Source organism: Callithrix jacchus, chromosome 2 (genome assembly GCF_049354715.1).
Source record: "Callithrix jacchus isolate 240 chromosome 2, calJac240_pri, whole genome shotgun sequence".
Classification (NCBI taxonomy): Eukaryota; Metazoa; Chordata; class Mammalia; order Primates; family Cebidae; genus Callithrix; species Callithrix jacchus.
In genome coordinates this window covers 3,258,255-3,275,448 of record NC_133503.1, presented here as the reverse complement: position 1 = coordinate 3,275,448, position 17,194 = coordinate 3,258,255, and the positions used below count along the sequence as shown (strand labels likewise).

General features: G+C 55.5%; 1 protein-coding gene across 7 annotated transcripts; it reads right to left on the bottom strand.

Annotated features, from left to right (window-relative positions):
* Nucleotides 1-303: 303 nt before the first annotated feature.
* Nucleotides 304-16,908, bottom strand: ASL (argininosuccinate lyase). Of its 7 annotated transcripts, none has more exons than XM_078353994.1 (17): nucleotides 16,883-16,908; nucleotides 16,656-16,807; nucleotides 10,642-10,836; nucleotides 10,188-10,271; nucleotides 9,752-9,808; nucleotides 9,511-9,608; nucleotides 5,548-5,625; nucleotides 5,391-5,468; nucleotides 4,838-4,890; nucleotides 4,411-4,473; nucleotides 3,333-3,447; nucleotides 3,080-3,164; nucleotides 2,930-2,989; nucleotides 2,553-2,636; nucleotides 1,381-1,461; nucleotides 820-926; nucleotides 304-717 (listed from the first exon to the last, which is right to left on the bottom strand). In XM_078353994.1, exons 2-17 carry the CDS (start codon nucleotides 16,665-16,667, stop codon nucleotides 573-575), a joined length of 1,395 nt encoding a protein of 464 aa, XP_078210120.1. In that variant the 5' UTR covers nucleotides 16,668-16,807; nucleotides 16,883-16,908; the 3' UTR covers nucleotides 304-572. The 7 variants fall into 7 exon arrangements, with proteins under 7 accessions (XP_078210120.1, XP_035147853.2, XP_078210109.1 ...); XM_035291962.3 differs by having other exon boundaries at nucleotides 16,656-16,710; XM_078353983.1 differs by lacking the exon at nucleotides 4,838-4,890 and having other exon boundaries at nucleotides 4,411-4,556.
* Between the last annotated feature and the right edge of the window lie 286 nt (nucleotides 16,909-17,194).

Genomic DNA, 17,194 nt, shown 5'->3' with positions numbered 1-17,194 from the left:
AGGTGTGAGCCACTACTCCTGGCCTAGGAGGTCACTTTGACACCCTGTTTGAAGGGTATGGACCCTGGACAGGGCAGAGGCTGTGACGGGAGCCCCCGCTTTCCTCCCCATCTATGACTCTCACTGCTTTTGCCCAGTTTTCTCCGCTTCCATTTGTTTTTTGAGAGACAGGGTCTCATTCTGTTGTCCAGGCTAGAACACAATGGCGTGATCACAGCTCACCGCTGCCTCCACTCCTGGGCACAAGTGATCCTCTTGCCTCAGCCTGACAAGTATCTGAGACTATATGCATGCACCACCACACCAGGCTAATTATTTGTTTTATTACTGGGTAGAGACGGGGTCTCCCTGTGTTGCCCAGGCTGATCTCGATCTCCTGGCCTCAAGCATCCTTGCACCTTGCCCTTCCAAAATGCTGGGATTACAGGCCATCCTGTCCTGCCTTTCCAGTCCCTCACCATGCCCACTGGCCAGTCCTGGAAAGCTCAGCTTCGAGGGCACCAGGCTAGGGCAGGAAACACACAGCAGTGTCCTCTCCCGCTCACTTTATTTGGGAGCAGGTGCAGAAGGACCTAGGCCTGCTGTGCCCGCAGCAGCGCCCGCACCTGGCAGATCTGCCAGTCGATGCTGGAGCGTGCAGTGCCGCCCAGGGCACCATACTGCTCCACGCTGTGCCTGTAGTCCCACACGCGGTTCACGTCACTCAAGAACAGGGGGCTGCAGAGAGAGGAAGAGCTGGGCCAGGGCGTGGGCCACCCCGGCCTCTAGACACCCAGGCTCACCCCCTAGGAGGCAGCGTGGGGAGAGGGTGGGCCGCACCTGATGGTCTGCAGCTCCTGCAGTGACAGTTGGTTGAGGGCGACCCCCTTGGTCTCAGCCATGAACACAGCTTTCCCGGAGGCCTCATGGGCCTGGCGGAATGGCATCTGGGTGGCAGGGAGGAAGGTGGCCCTGAGGCAGCTTCTTTCATGCCCTGATCTGCCTCCATTGCCTGTACCCGTCCCTTTTATTTTTTTTTTGGGTACAAAGTCTCATTCTGTCACCCAGGCTGGAGTGCAGTGACTCGATCTCACCTCACTGCAACAGCTGCCTGCCAGCTTCAAGAATTCTCCTGCCTCAGCTTTCTGAGTAGCTGGGATTAGAGGAATGTGCCACCACATCCAGCTAATTATTGTATTTTTGCAGAGACAGGGTTTTGCTATGTTGACCAGGCTGGTCTTGAACTCCTGGCCTCAAGAGACCCGCCCACCTTGGCCTCCCAAAATGCTGGGATTACATGTGTGAGCCACAAGACTGGGCTGCCAGTGCCCCTTCTCGAGTTCCCCCACCCTCTGGGGGTGCCCCATCTCCTCCCGCTCCCACTCACTGCTACACACTCACTCCTTTGCGGACCAGGTAATAGGCGAGGTCAGTGGCCAGCATGTCGGGGCTGAGAGCCTGTCCCATGTTCTCTCGGTGAATCTGGGGGTGTAGGTGGGGAAGTGGTGAGCCCTGGGGACCTGCGGTCTCAAGCTGCAGGCCCAGGACCTGCCCCTCTGCCAGGATGTCCCTGGCTTGGGCAGCTCCTCTCTTACCACTGGGCTCTGTCACTCTCAGCTTGAACCATCTTCTCATAATTATCAATAGTACTGATGTGTGCTATGACCGTGTACCGGCCTGTATGTTTTCAAAGAGTCCTTATCTTTAGCATGCATCAGAAGTTCCTGAGGATTTGTTTTCTTTTTTAGACACAGGGTCTGCTTTGCTGCCCAGGCTGGAGTGCAGTGCCGCAATCATGGCTCTCTGCATTCTTGATCTCCTGGGCTCAAGGGATCCTCCCACATCAGTCTCCTGAGTGGCTGGGACCACAGGTACATGCCATCTCAACTGGATAATTTAATTTTTTTAATTTTAGAGGCAGGGTTTCGCTATGTAGCTACAAGTGCACCACTGCACTCCAGCCTGGGTGACAGGGAGAAACTCTGTCTCTAAAAAATATTTTTTTTAGATATTTAATTTATTTATATATTTGAAGACAGAGTTTCATTCTGTCGTCCAGGCTGGAGAGCAATGGCATAATTTCAGCTCACTGCAACCTCCATCTCCTGAGTTCAAGTGATTCTCCTGCCTCAGCCTCCCGAGTAGCTGGGACTCATGCGCTTTCCACCATAACCAGCTAATTTTTGTATTTTTAGTAGAGACGGGGTTTCACCATGTTGGCCAGGCTGGTCTCAAACCCCTGAACTCAAGTGATCCACCTGCCTCAGCCCCCCAAAGTGTGGGATTCTAGGCACGCGCCACTGCGCCCGCCCTTCATGTAAGTTTTCCTTTTTTATGGAGGGTTTTGGTCCGGCCAGTTGACAGGCCCCAGGCGCCTTGAGTCTCATCTGCTTCCACTGGGTGGCTGCAGTTTCTCTCCCTCCCCCGTTCCCCAGGAGCAGGAGTGAGCACACCTCTCCTTCCCTGCCCCAGGTCCTCCGGCCCCTCCTCCCTCCTCCCAACGCCACCCTCCTGGAATGCCCACCCCCGTGCTTGGGACCTAGGGGAGGAGAGGCGGGTGGCTGTGCTCTTGCCTGCAGCGTAGAGATGACGCCAGTGGCCACCTGGAGCACGGCACTCATGGTGTCTGACACTTCAAACACAGCTTCCTTGTCCTCCTGGGAGGCACATGGCAGGAGGTGAGGACCTAGCAGCCCCCTAGCACCCAGGATCCCCACAGCCCTACCCCCCACTGAGGCATCCCTGCTGCCTTCCATGGGAAGAACACTCAGTACCCCAACAAAAGAAGGGCAGAGAGCTCCAAGGGCAGCCACGGATGGGGCTGAGTGCATAGGATGCGAGGATGTATGGCAATCCCGGGGGCCCTGCCTGGGTGTGCCAGAGTCCTGAGAACTGGCACATGGTGTGTAGGCAGGCAGGCCTCCTCCGGCCACTGCCCCCAGCCTCACACCTGTAGGTCTTTGTTGTAGGTGCTGGGAAGTCCCTTGAGGGTCATCAGGAGCCCGGCACACTGCGGGAAGAGGGAGGCACAGAGGATGGACCCGGAATCCTGCCCCCTGGTCACTCCCATCAGCCCCACCCCTCTCCCTGCCCTGCTCACCCGCCCAAACACACGCCCCGCCTTGCTCCGGATCAGCTCCAAGCTGTCGGGGTTTTTCTTCTGGGGCATCAGGCTGCTTCCAGTGCTGGGGACAGAGGTGCGGGCACTGAAGGGGCTGGGCCCTTGGCTGGTCCAGAAGCGCACTGGCCAGGTCAGTGGAGGGGTGGGGCGGGGAGAAAGGAAGCCACATACACAGACGGTGGGGAACACAGAGGCCGGGAGGGACAGGTGGAGGTGACAGCTCGGGGCTTACCTGTAGGCATCCGAGAGCTGCACAAAGCTGAATTCCTTAGTGCCATAGAGGATGAGGTCCTCGGCCATCCTGCTGAGATGAGTCATACACAGGGAAGCCCAGAACAAGAACTCGGCTGGGAGGGAGAAAAGGTTCCCAGTCACCAGGCCTCCCCCGTCCCCACCCAGCCGGACCATACAGGGGTAGGAGGAGGTTAGGCGGTGGGCGACCTGGCTAAATTTTTTTTGAGACGGAGTCTCACTCTGTCACCAGGATGGAGTGCTGTTGTGGATCTTGGCTCACTGCAACCTCCACCTCCTGGGTTCAAGTGATTCTCCTGCCTCACCCTCCGGAGTAGCTCTGCACCACTCCTGGCCAATTTTTGTGTTTTTAGTAGAGACGGGGTTTCACCATGTTGGCCAGGATGGTCTCGTTCTCCTGACCTCATAGTCTGCCCGCCTCAGCCTCCCACATTGCTGGGATTAGAGGTGTGAACCACCATGCCTGACCTAACTTTTCATTTTTTTGTAAAGATGGGGTCTTGCTATGTTGCCCAGGCTGGTCTGAAACTCCTAGGCTCAAGCAGTCTCCCTGCCTTGCCCCCCAGAGTTCTGGGATTACACATGTGAGCCCCTGAACCTAGCCTGCTTTTGTTATTGCTATTGTTACTGTTTTCGATACACCAGCTTTACTGAGATACCATTCACATATAATTTACCCATTAATGTATTTTTTTTAATTTTATTTCGCTCTTGTTCCCCAGGCTAGAGTGTACTGGCGAGATCTCAGCCCACTGCAGTCATGGCCTCCCAGGTTCAAGTGATTCTCCTGCCTCAGCCTCCTGAGTAGCTGGCATTACAGGTGCCCGCCACCACACCCAGCTAAATTTTGTATTCTTGTATTTTTAGTGGCCAGTGCTGGGAGTACAGGCGTGAGCCAGCATGCCCCGCCCAATTCACCCATTTAAAGTTTACACTTTACTGTACATCCATCACCACAACCAGCCTGGCCATACAGGGGGTGGGAGGAGACTAGAGAGAAGCCGAGCTGGGGGGCAAAAGTGAGGCACAGGGCAAGGGACTGGCTCCCCAAGACTCACCCACAAAGTCACGCTCACTGGTGGCATCCATGCTGTTGAGAGTGATGGCCCGGAAGCTGAGTTCTGGGGGTGGGAGGAAGCAGGGCTGGGCTGGAGCATAGGGAATGGCCTCCTCTCCCCCAACCAGGTTGCCCAGCCCCCTGCCCCTGGAAAGAGGATCAGGGAAGAGGATGGGGGTGGGTCAGGTAGGAGCTGGCGGGAGGGATCTTTTGCACAGTCCCAAGGAGGGAGGCAGGAGCCCGAGTCTCTCAGTACCAAGCGCCCCTGCCATGGGTTCCCCTGGCCTGGAAGAGCTCAGTGCCTGCAGACAATGAATGAAGTTACACCAGGAGCCACAGGCCCCTGCCCTCTGGTCTCAGGTGTGTCTGCAGCTCCTGGTGGGAGCTGAGGGTGACTCTCCCTGGGGAGGAGGGGCAGAGCATCTCACCTGCTCTGAGCAGCTCTCGGTCCACACCCAGGGGATTGCCCGCAATGGCCCCGCTGCAGGGACAGGGGATTCACGGTGACCAGGGCTCCTGGCAGGCAGCCCCAACAGACAGACAGAGACACACACACACACACACACACACACACACACACACACACACACACAGAACCAAGTCCTCATTGCCAGGGCAACCGCCTGGAGCTCAGCCCCTTTCCTGGCCTAGTCGCCTTGGGTGCACAACACTTGTCCCCAAGCACCAAGGCACCTTTGGTGCAGGACACTTGTCTCCAGACACACGTCCCCACATGTCAGGCTGATGGCAACAGGCTGGGCTCACCAGGAGCCTCGCTGGAGAGCTCTGGCTCTGCTCAGACACATTCACTGGCTTGGTCGTCCCCATCTTGGTGAGAGCTGGGGCTCCGTGCAGGAGCCCCCTCTGAGCGGATAATCCGGCTTTCTGTCCCACTCTGCCCTTCCCAGCTCGTCTGTCAATTCCTAAGGCTATGCAGCAGCCTGCCCCCCGAGGCCCTCAGGGCACTGGAGCCTCACCCACCTCCCCAGGGGCAGGACATCGATCCGCTTCCGCACCTCCAGCAGCCGCTCAGAGTCTCGGGTCAGCGCCACGGCATGGCTGTGGGAAGCCAGGGCAGGAGGGTCAGGGCAGCCAGGTCCTCCCCTCCAGCATGGCCCCTGCACCTCGCCTGGCTCACCTCAGAATCCAGTGGCTCCAGCGGATGGGCTGGGCCCTCTGCAGGTGGGTGTACCCTGGGAAGAGGACATCGCATTCCCTGTGGGAAAAGAGGAGCGGGGGCTGGGGCAAGGCCTGCCAGTGACACTGGGACCCTGCAGGCCTGGGTCACCCCTGGGAAGGAGTGTTGCTCTGCGGCACTGCACCTGAATGAGGGATCCAGGATCTCCCGGGGACAAATCGCTCTAAAGGGAAAAAGAGGCCGGAAGTGGGGCCGTGTGAACCACACGCTGGGCCTGAGGGGTGGGGCTCCTGGGTGAGGCTTTGCCAGGAACACACGAGGCCTGAACTTCTGTCACTCAGCACCTCTGAGGTGGGGCCGGAACAGGGGAGGACGCCTGTGTCAGGTATGACTTGGCCATGGGAGTTTTGGTTTGAAGACCCCAGAAATAGCTGGGGCTCATAAAGAGCTGCTCCAAGCAGGGGAGGCGCCCTGCCCCGCATTCAAGCCAGCAGGACAGAGGCAGAGGTGCTGCGGGTGGTGCTCCTGTTTTCTTTCCTTTTTTTTTTTTAAACCCAGTTTTTTGAGAAGATGCTCCTCTTTTCCTGTTGTTTTGTTTTGTTTTTGTTTTTAGAGACAAGTCTCCTTCTGTTGCCGAGGCTGGAGTGCAATGGCACGATCACAGCTCACTGCTGCCTCGATTTCCTGAGCTCACATGATCCTCCTGCCTCAGCCTCCCGAGTAGCTGGGACTACAGAGTCATGCCACCATGCCCGGTTAATTTTTAATATTTTTTAAAGATGTGGTCTTGCTATGTTGCCCTGGGTGATCTGAAACTCCTGGGTTCCAGTGATCCTCCTGCCCTGGCCTCCCAAAGGGCTGGAATTACAAATGTGAGCCACCACACCCGGCCTGTTTTTTGTTTTTGAGATGGAGTTTCACTCTTGGGGGCCAGCCTGGAGAGCACTAGCACAATCTCGGCTCACTGCAACATTCGCCTCCTGGGTTTAAGAGATTCTCCTGCCTCAGCCTCCAGAGTAGCTGGCATTACAGGCACCTGCCACCATGCCTGGCTAATTTTTTATATTTTTCATAGAGGTGGGGTTTTACTATGTTGGCCAGGCTGATCTTGAACTCCTGACCTCAGGTGATCCACCCACCTTGGCCTCCCAAAGTGCTGGGATTACAGGTGTGAGTCACCGCGCCCAGCCTATTGTTTTAAATAAACCAGCTTACTTTGGGAATCTTCTGCTGAAATAAAAAAAGTTAAATAATAATAATAATAAATAAATAAATAAGCGAGCTTTACTGAGACATCATTCACATATAATTTACCCATTTAATGTTTACCCCTTAGGGTACAACCACCACGACCAATTTCAGAACATTTTCCTCACCCTATAAAGAAATTCTGTACTCAGCCGGGCATGGTGGCTCACACCTGTAATCCCAGCACTTTGGGAGGCCAAGGTGGGTGGATCACGAGGTCAGGAGATCGAGACCATCCTGGCTAACATGGTGAAACCCCATCACTACTAAAAATACAAAAAATTAGCTGGGCATGGTGGCGGGTGTCTGTAGTCCCAGCTACTCAGGAGGCTGAGGTGGAACACTTGAACCCGGGAGGCCAAGGTTGCAGTGACACAAGATTGTGCCACTGCACTCCAGCCTGGGCAACAGAGTGAGAGTCCATATTAAAAAAAAAAAAAAAAAAAAATCCTGCACTCAAGGCAAGGCATGGTGGCCCAAGCCTATAACCCCAGCACTTTGGGAGGCCAAGAGGGAGGATCATTTGAGGCTGGGAGTTCGCGACTAGCCTAAGCTACATAGCAAGACCCCATTTGTATAAAACATTTTTAAACTCGCTATTGTGGTCCTAGGAACTCAGAAAGCTGAGGTAGGAGGGTAGTTTGAGTCTACAGTGAGCTATTACCAAGCCACTGCACTCCATCCTAGGTGACAGAGCAAGACCTCATATCTAAAGACAATTTAAAAAGTTAAAAATTTAGGCCAGCGTGGTGGCTCATGCCTGTAACCCCAGCACTTTGGGAGGCCGAGATGGGCGGATCACAAGGTCAGGAGTTTGAGATCAGTCCGGCCAACAAAGCGAAACCTCATCTCTAGTAAAAATACAAATAAAAATTAGCTGGGCATGGTGGCACATGCCTGTAGTCCCAGCTACTCAGAGGCTGAGGCAGGAGAATTGCTTGAACCCAGGAGGCAGAGGTTGCAATGAGCCAAGATCGCACCACTGCACTCCAGCCTGGGCAACAGTGCAAGACTTCGTCCTAAAAAAAATTTTTTTTTAATTAGGCCGGCTTCTGCCTGTAATCCTAGCACTTTGGCAGGCCGAGGTGGGAAGATCACCTGAGCTCAGGAGTTCGAGACCAGCCTGGCCAACATGGCAAAACCCATCTCTGCTGGAAAAAATATAAAAATTAGCTGGACGTGGTGGTAGCACACACCTGTAATCATAGCTACTTGGGAAGCTGAGGCTGAGAATCACCTGACCCCAAGAGGCAGAGTTTGCTGTTAGCCAAGATCGTACCACTGCACTCCAGACTAGGTGACAAAGTGAGACCTTGTCTAAAAAAAAAAAAAAAAAGACAAAGAAACCCTGAACCCCTGTAATCCCAGAACTTTGGGAGGCCAAGGCAGGTGGATCACTTGAGGTCAGGAGTTCAAGACCAGCCTGGCCAACACGGTGAAACCCCGTCTCTACTAAAAATACAAAAATTAGCCAGGCGTGGTGGCAGGCTCCTGTAATCTCAGCTACTCAGGAGGCTGAGGCAGGAGAATCACTTGAACCCAAAGGCAGTGGTTGTGAGCTGACCTCATGCTACTGCACTCCAGCCTGGGCAACAGAGCAAGACTCTGTCTCAAAAAAAAAAAAAGAAACCCTGAACTCAATAGCAGACACTCCCTGTTCCTCCTAGCAATCGAGCTCCATCTCCAGAGTGATACTCCATGTCCTTTGCTTCCCTCCAGGTGTGTGAAATAGGGGTAACAGGGAGTTGAGGAAAAGGAGGGGTCTCTGACAACACATCGAGAATTAGCAGCTCCTAATCCAGGTCTGCAAGAAACACATCCAGATCCAAAGACACCAGGTCCCAGAAGCCAAAGCCTGGTATGAGTCAGCAGGAGGCAGCCTTCGGCTCTGTTTTTTGCCCGATGGGCTGGGTGGAGACCTGGAGTGTGGGATGGAAGACCGGGGCACAGGCAGGGTAGGGGGTAACTCTGGCTGCTCCAGGTACAGCAAAGCTAGTGCCTTAGCTTCCTGCCCTCAAATCCTCAAAGGGTGAGTTTTCTTCCTTTCTTTCTTTATTTTTTAGAGATGGGGTTTCACCATGTTGGCCAGGCTGGTCTCGAACTCCTGACATCATGATCCTCCTACCTTGGCCTCCCAAAGTGCTGCGATTACAGGCGTGAGCCACCGTGCCTGGCTGTGTTTTCTTTCATTTTATTTTTTTTTTTTTGAGATGGAGTCTCGGTCTCTTGCCCAGGCTGCCATGCAGTGGTGTGATCTTGGCTCACTGCCACCTGTCTCCCGGGTTCAAGCAATTCTCCTGCCCCAGCCTCCTGAGTAGGTGGGATTACAGGCGCACACCACCACACCCAACTAATTTTTGTATTTTTAGTAGAGAGAGAGTTTCACCATGTTGGGCCAGCTGGTCTTAAACTCCTGACCTCAGGTGATCCACTCACCTCAGCCTCCCAAAGTGCTGGGATTACAGTCATGTGCCACCACACCCAGCCCCACAAAGGGCAAGTCTTCCCTGCCTGCTGAGCTAGACTGGCATGGGAGCATTGGGGCCCACAGGAAATGCCCCACTCCTGGATGCTCTGCCTTGATCCTGGAGTTCTGGGGTGTCTCTGTGCTACAGGGCCTGGCACCCCCACCCTGTTCACCCCTGCCACCTAGGTTTGCTGTTCAGGTTGCCATCACACCTCTCTCTGCCCCTTGGGTGTCCCTGGGGGACTCACGCCTCTGCCCGATCCACCATGGTCCTGATGAGCTCCCAGAGGAGGTTGGAGAGCGTGGAGCAGGTCTGCCGCATCCACAGCCTGAGGTCCGTGACCACCTGGGTGAGGAGGAGGTGGTGCTCAGGGAGGCTGGCGTGTTGCTTCTCTGGGGAGCCAGGACCCTGCTGAGCTCTGACTGCCCCCTGGGCTCCCCGAGGATGGGACAGCACAGAGCAGGGTCAGGGCTGGGGGCTAGAGGCACCTGGTCATTCCGGCTGCGTCCCGTGTGCAGCTTCCCTGCAGTTTCACCAATGAGCTCCTGGAGGTGAAGGGAGGCCCAAGGTCACAGTCTATATGCCAAGAGGGGTCAACCCAGGCAGGGCAGGGTTCATCAGCCCTGCCAACCTCCCTCAGGGCGACATTTCTGCTGAGGCCTTTTGTTCTTTTTTTTTCTTTTGTAGTTATAGAACCTCGTTATGTTGCCCAGGCTGGTCTTGAACTCTTGGCCTCGAGTGATCCTCCCTCTTCAGCCTCCCAAAGTGCTAGTGTTATAGGCATGAGCCACTTCGCCCATGTCCTGAGGTCTCTGTTGCTGTCTGCCAGTGGTGAAGTAAACAGAATGGTGCTAATGCTCAAAGTGGCCCAGGGCTGGGTCGAGAGGGGAGGCCAGGAAATCAGTGGGGCTGCAGGGGTCGTACCTTTAGGCGGCGCTCGTTGGCTGTGTGGATGTCCTCATCATTGGGGTTGAGTTTGAAGGTGCCCTGGGCCCACTCCTCAGCCACCTAGAGCAGGTAGCAGCAATGCCAGGGGTCAGGTGAGCAGGTATCAGCAGCCAAGACAGCCCCTGCCCTGGTCCCACCCGATCCCTCATGACTGACTGTGCCTGTCTAGGAGCTGAGTCCTGGAAGCCCACCCTGGGAGGGGGCATCTCGGGCCTAGCACACCTTCTCCCTTGAGCCGTGTGGGCCACAGAGGTCATTAAAGGATGGAGAGAGGTGGTCATCAAGGCACACAGTTAAACAGCACTTGAGTACATAATTAGTTCAGTGTGAAACTGCAGACGGGCAACGCTGCACTATTTGCTCAGGGACTTGGTGGGAGCCTGGGGTCACAGGGAGGGGCCTCGGGTGGGGCTCGGGCCGCGGTGAGTACCTTGTCTAGGCCATGGAGTATCTGGTCCATCTCGGCCGTGGTGAGGAGCCCTGCCTTCTCCAGGCCCCTGCTGTAGGCTTTGCTGCCTTGAATATCCACCTCCCACAGCTGCCGGTCGTAGGTGATGGATGCGTTGAACTTCTCCATGATGGGGTCCACTGCGCCCACAAATCGGCCACCCCACAGCTTCCCACTCTGGCCAGGAAAGAAAGCAGGAACAATGAGTCTCTTCTCCACCCTCCAGAACAGTACCTCTTGCAAAGAGTCCTCAGGAAACGTATCAAGCCTGATGGTAGCGGGGGCATCAGATCATTCTAACTGGGCAGACAAGGAGGCTGAGACCTTCCCAGAGTCACCCTGGGAGCGAGCATGGGAATGTGGCTGGACACCGAAGTTTGGGTTCTTTTTTTTTTTTTTTAGACAGAGTCTTGCTCTGTCGGCCAGGCTGAAATGCACTGGCTTGACCTCGGCTCACTGCAACCTCTGCCTCCTGGGTTCAAGAGATTTTCCTGCCTCAGCCTCCTGAGTAGCTAGGACTACAGGTGCCCACCAGCACACCCAGATGATTTTTGTATTATTAGTAGAGACGGGGTTTCACCGTGTTGGTCAGGCTGGTGATCCTTGAATGATCCTCCTGTCTCGCCTCCCAAAGAGCTGGGATTACATGCATGAGCCACTGTATCTGGCCTTGAAGTTGGGGTTTCTTTCCCACCACATGGCACCACTCCAAGGAGATGGTGGCAGGGCTTGAGGCACCCCTGGGACCACAGTAGCTTCTCGAACCTTTCCTGCGACTGACCAAGGTGCCAGGTGCCATCCTAATTGCTGACACAACCCTGTGGGGTAGGCACCAATACAATTCCACTATGGACAGGGGGAAACTGAGGCACAGAGAGGCATGCAGCCTGCCCTCACTCAGGGTGGGTGAGCCAGGGCTGCAGCCCAGCAGTCTGAAGTTAGAACACATGCTCTTCACCCCTATTCCACCGGGGCCTCTGGGCTTGACTCTGGTGTCCATCAAGCATGTACCTTGCAACTCTCCCTCACAGCTTGGAGCCAGACTAAGATCCCAATTCCCACCACTCCCTTGTCTCTGAAGAGCACCCTGACACCCTCCAGTGGGTGACCCCTTATTTCCCAGGAGCGAAGGGCAGAGGGATGATATGTAGACATCTATGTTTTATTCTTTTTTTGAGATGGAGTCTCACTCTGTTGCCCAGGCTGGAGTGCAGTGGCGCAATCTCGGCTCACTGCAACCTCCACTTCCCGGGTTCAAGCCGATTGTCCTGCCTCAGACTCCCAAGTAGCTGGGATTACAGGCACCTGCCACCATATATGACTGATTTTTGTGTTTTTGGTGGAGACGGGGTTTCACTATGTTGGCCAGGCTGGTCTTAAACCCCTGACCTCAGGTGATCCACCTGCCCTAGCCTCCCAATGTGCTGGGATTATAGGCATGAGCCACTGTGCCTGGCCAGTTTTGTTCTTTAAACATTTTTTTTTTAATTCTTTTTTAGAGACAGGGTCTCACTCTTGTTACCCAGGCTGGAGTGCAGTGGCACCATCATAGCTCACTGCAGCCTCAAACTCCTGGGTTCAACCAATCCTCCCTCCTCAGCTTCCCCAGTAGTTAGGACTAGAGGCATGCGCCACCACACCCAGATTAAAGTTTTTTTTTTAATTTTGTAGAGTCAAGGCCGGGCGCGGTGGCTCACGCCTATAATCCCAGCACTTTGGGAGGCCGAGGTGGGTGGATCACGAGGTCAAGAGATTGAGACCATCCTCGTTAACAAGGTGAAACCCCATCTCTACTAAAAAATATAAAAATTAGCTGGGCATGGTGGCACGTGCCTGTAGTCCCAGCTACTCAGGAGGCTGAGGCAGGAGAATTGCCTGAACCCAGGAGGCGGAGGTTGCGGTGAGCCGAGATCACACCATTGCACTCCAGCCTGGGCAACAAGAGTGAAACTCCGTCTCAAAAAAAAAAAAATAATTTTTGTAGAGTCAGGGTCTCACTGTGTCGCCCAGGCTAGTCTTGAACTCCTGGGCTCAAGCAATCCTCCAGCTTCAGCTTCCCAAAGTGCTGGGATTACAGGCATGAGCCAAGGTGCTGGCCACATCTATGTTTTGAAAAAGGGCAGAGGCCAGGGCATGGGACAGATTTGGGAGGGCATAGAACACCTGGGGAGCAGCCCTAGTGCCCAGAGTGCCAAGGACTGGGAGGAAGGATGGGGTAGAGGTGGGCAGGTCACTGCACTGGCATCCTTTGTGAGGAAGGGCATCTAAGGTGGCCAATGGGGACATATGTTTTCCTCTGTCCCCCTGCAATGCACCAGACCTCTGTCAATCACCTGGCCTGGGGCCTATTGTTAAACCTCAGGGTTGGGAGGCCCAGGTGGGTGGATCACTTGAGGTCAGGAGTTCAAGACCAGCTTGGCCAACGTAGTGAAACCCCAGCTGTACTAAAAATACAAGAATTAGCCAGGCGAGGTGGCGGGCAGCTGTAGTCTCAGCTACTTGGGAGTCTGAAGCAGGAGAATCGCTTAATCCTGGAGGCAGAGTTTGCAGTGAGCAGAGATGATGCCATTGACTGCAGCCTGGGTGACAGAGGAAGACTCTCAAAAATAATAGTAATAATAAGTTAAGGATATAGTACCTATCTAATAGCCTTGTTGTGAGCATTCAATCAGATAACACTTGCAAACTGCACACATAACACGATGCCTGGCAATCAGGAAGGACTTGGGAAATGTCAGCTGTTATTAGCGGAGGGCTGGCAGGGGACAGGATGTGCTTCAGCGCCACTCCTGATTCCTGTGTGCACCCCAGAGACCTCTACAGTGCTCTGGTCCTGAGCTGTGAGCTGACCTCTCCATGCCCAACCGCCCTGGCTGCCAAAGGACTCTGCCCTGCAGAGGCAGCCTCTGCCCCCACCAGTCTTTTGAGCTGGTCCTGCTCCTTACCCCACCAAGCCTAGATCTCCAGCAAAGTGCCACATGGGCCCTGGTCCTGATCACTGGGGCCAGCCAGTCATAATTGGAAGCAGCCTGCCCCTCAGCCGGGAGCCTGGCACCACCTCCCCCAGGGGGTTCCTGGGCCACCCTGCCTGGGATGTTAGTTAAAACAACAACTACTTAATAAGCAGAGCCTCAGCCAAACCAATTAGTGCCAACCTACAGGAGGGCCTGGGGCAAGCTGAGGTCACCTGGAGTGCTGGGCTGGTCGGAGGGCAAACCACTCTGCTCTAGGACCAGGCTCCTTCCCTTACTGGCAGGCAGAACAGGACCCCATGGGGAGATCAGAGTGAGGGGCCTCCCCTTGGGCACTGAGGAGAGGGGAGGCCCAGTGTGGTAGCAGAAGGTGCTACTCCAAGCCAGGACACATCTGGGCCAGAATGGTCTCTTCAGGGCCAGGGGATGAGGCACTGAGTTGGGCTGGGTTGAATGAGCAACAGTCAAGGTCGAATGCACATGGGAAATATCAGTTTTGGGGGTTTGTGGTTTTTTGTTTTTGTTTTTGTGTTTTTTGAGACGGAGTTTTGCTCTTGTTGCCCAGGCTGGAGTGCAGTGGAGTGATCTTGGCTCACCACAATCTCCGCTTCCCGGTTCTAGCAATTCTCCTGCCTCAGCCTTCCTAGTAGCTATATTTTTTTTTTTTTTTGGATGGGGTCTCACTCTGTCACCCAGGCTGGAGTGCAGTGGTGCAATCTTGGCTCACTGCAACCTCCGCTTCCCGGTTCTAGCAATTCTCCTGCCTCAGCCTTCCTAGTAGCTGTAATTTTTTTTTTTGGATGGGGTCTCACTCTGTCACCCAGGCTGGAGTGCAGTGGTGCAATCTTGGCTCACCACAACCTCCGCTTCCCGGTTCTAGCAATTCTCCTGCCTCAGCCTTCCTAGTAGCTGTATTTTTTTTTTTTTGGATGGGGTCTCGGTCTCACTCTGTCACCCAGGCTGGAGTGCAGTGGTGCAATCTTGGCTCACTGCAACGTTCGCCTCCCAGTTCTAGCAATTCTCCTGCCTCAGCCTTCCTAGTAGCTGTATTTTTTTTTTTGGATGGGGTCTCACTCTGTCACCCAGGCTGGAGTGCAGTGGTGCAATCTTGGCTCACCACAACCTCCGCTTCCTGGTTCTAGCAATTCTCCTGCCTCAGCCTTCCTAGTAGCTGTATTTTTTTTTTTTTTTGGATGGGGTCTCACTCTGTCACCCAGGCTGGAGTGCAGTGGTGCAATCTTGGCTCACTGCAACGTTCACCTCCCGGGTTCAAGTGATTCTTCTATCCCAGCTTCCCAAATAGCTGAGACTACAGGTGCCCGCCACCATGCATGGCTAATTTTTGGAGTTTTAGTAGAGATGGGGTTTCACTATGTTGGCCAGGCTGGTCTTGAACTCCTGACCTCAGGTGATCTGCCTGCTTCGGCCTCTCAAAGTGCTGGAATTACAGGCGTGAGGCACCATACCTGGCGGGTTTTTTTGTATTTTGAGACTGGATCTCACTGTTGCCTGGGCTGGAGTGCAGTGGTGAGATAATGCTTACTGCAGCCTCAAATTCCTGGGCTTAAGGGATCCTCCTGCCTCTGCTTCCCATCAGATTACAGGTGTATGCCACCACACATGGGTAATTTTCAAAATTTTTTTGTAGAGATGGAGTCTCACTATGTTGCCCAGGCTGGTCTGGAATTCCTGGGCTCCAGCAGTCCTCCCGCCTCAGCCTCCCAAAGTAGAAATAGCGGTACTCTGTGGCCAGCCACCATTTACTGAGCACCTCCTGTTGCTGGGGACTGGACATACGTTATTATGCCCCTTTATGAGGTGGGCAGTGTTACCCCTATTTCACAAATGAAGAAAGAGGCTCAGAGGGCTGGAGGGACTGGTACAGAAACCAAGTCTATTTGGCTCCAAAGTCCAGGCCCTCCCCGCTTCCTCCCCCATGATCCAGAAGCTGGCAGGGCACTGAGAGAGAGGAAGTGAATTTCTAGCTAATGAGGGCCAGAAGGGGCTGGAACCCAGACCTCACGCTTACAGGGTTCCCTTCATCAGGCATCAGGACAACAGCCCCTTTCACTTGAAGGGTCCAAAGCAATGGCCTTGGCCAGGCGCGGTGGCTCAAGCCTGTAATCCCAGCACTTTGGGAGGCCGAGGCGGGTGGATCACGAGGTCAAGACATGGAGACCATCCTGGTCAACATGGTGAAACCCCGTCTCTACTAAAAATACAAAAAATTAGCTGGGCGTGGTGGCGCGTGCCTGTAATCCCAACTACTCAGGAGGCTGAGGCAGGAGGATTGCCTGAACCCAGGAGGCGGAGGTTGCGGTGAGCTGAGATCACGCCATTGCACTCCAGCCTGGGTAACAAGAGCGAAACTCCATCTCAAAAACAAAAACAAAAACAACAACAACGAAAAACAAAGCAATGGCCTTACAGAGGGAGGCCGTCAGCTGCTACTACCCTATTACCAGACAGATCAACTGAGGCCCACGGAGGAAACCTGTGCCTGGAACGCCGGCGTCTCAGGGGTCAGGAGGAGAAGCCAGGAGCCGCCGACCCTAAGGAGCAGGCGCAGTGGGGCAGGAAGGGCTGCTGGAGCCACGGGGCGAGGCCCCCCGTTCCCTGGCTCCTTCCACTTGCCAGAATCAAGGACAAAAACACTTGAGGGGCTGATTCTTCTTCTGTAACAGGGACAAGTGCGGTAGCAGAAGAAGGGGTGCAGTGGGGGGGCCCCGATGGGAGGACGCGGGGAAAGAAGGAATGCAGAGATGGAGGCTGAAGGCTGGGGGCGCTTTTCCCCAGCAGGCAGGCGTCAGTGCGAGGTGAGGGCAGCGCCACTGTACCCCTGGAAGTGTGGCTGGCGACGCTGGTGGGCGGCGGCTGAGCTCCAGCAGGTGCGCCCGGGAGGGTGGGGTGGGGGGTGCTGGCTGCCTGGGGGGCGGCTCCCGGCGGGGTGGCCGGAGGCAGGTCTGGCGCCCCCACCCTCTCCTGCGGAGGCCGGGAGGACCCGCGTCCCCGAGTCCCACTCACCTCCGAGGCCATGTTGGGCGGCTCCTCGTCGTCCGGAAGCCTCGGTCCGTCGGGTCTGGAAAACAAGACGCGGCTGACGACCTCCGGTGCCAGCAGGGTCCCCCGGGCCAGCCGGCCCCGAGCTCCCGGCAAGGTGCTTGGCCGAGCGCAGCCTGTGGGGACGCGGACGTGAGCGCGCGCCACGGTTCTCCGCGTCCTCCGCGCCCGTCCGGCCGCCGCGCACTCACCTCTGCCTGGTCGCGCGTTCGGTGTCGCGCCCGCCACCGGGCTGGGCTTTTCTGGCCCGGATGGCGTCAGCTGCCGCCCAGCCGTGTCCCCGCCCCTGCCGGCGGCCGCGCCAATAGGTAGCCGCGTGGCGGGGTGGGCGTTGCCCCCATCCTCCAATCCTGGCTGTGGGCGGGGCCACCGGCTGACACGGAGGCTGAGAGGCCCAGACACCGGTGGGGAAGGGGGCGGGGCTTGAGTTGGGGACTGTGGCAACCCCGCGTTCGTGCTGTGGTCAGCGGACACGCAGGATACTGGAGACTCGGGCCAGGGAT

What these genes read in the sequence shown, in the direction of transcription:
- ASL (XM_078353983.1), bottom strand. An exon ending in TGGAGCCACTGGATTCTGAG is followed by an intron (nt 5,469 to 5,547) that starts GTGAGCCAGGCG and finishes GGCTTCCCACAG; the next exon opens with CCATGCCGTGGCGCTGACCC. An exon ending in CCTACAACAAAGACCTACAG is followed by an intron (nt 2,637 to 2,929) that starts GTGTGAGGCTGG and finishes TGTGCCTCCCAG; the next exon opens with GAGGACAAGGAAGCTGTGTT.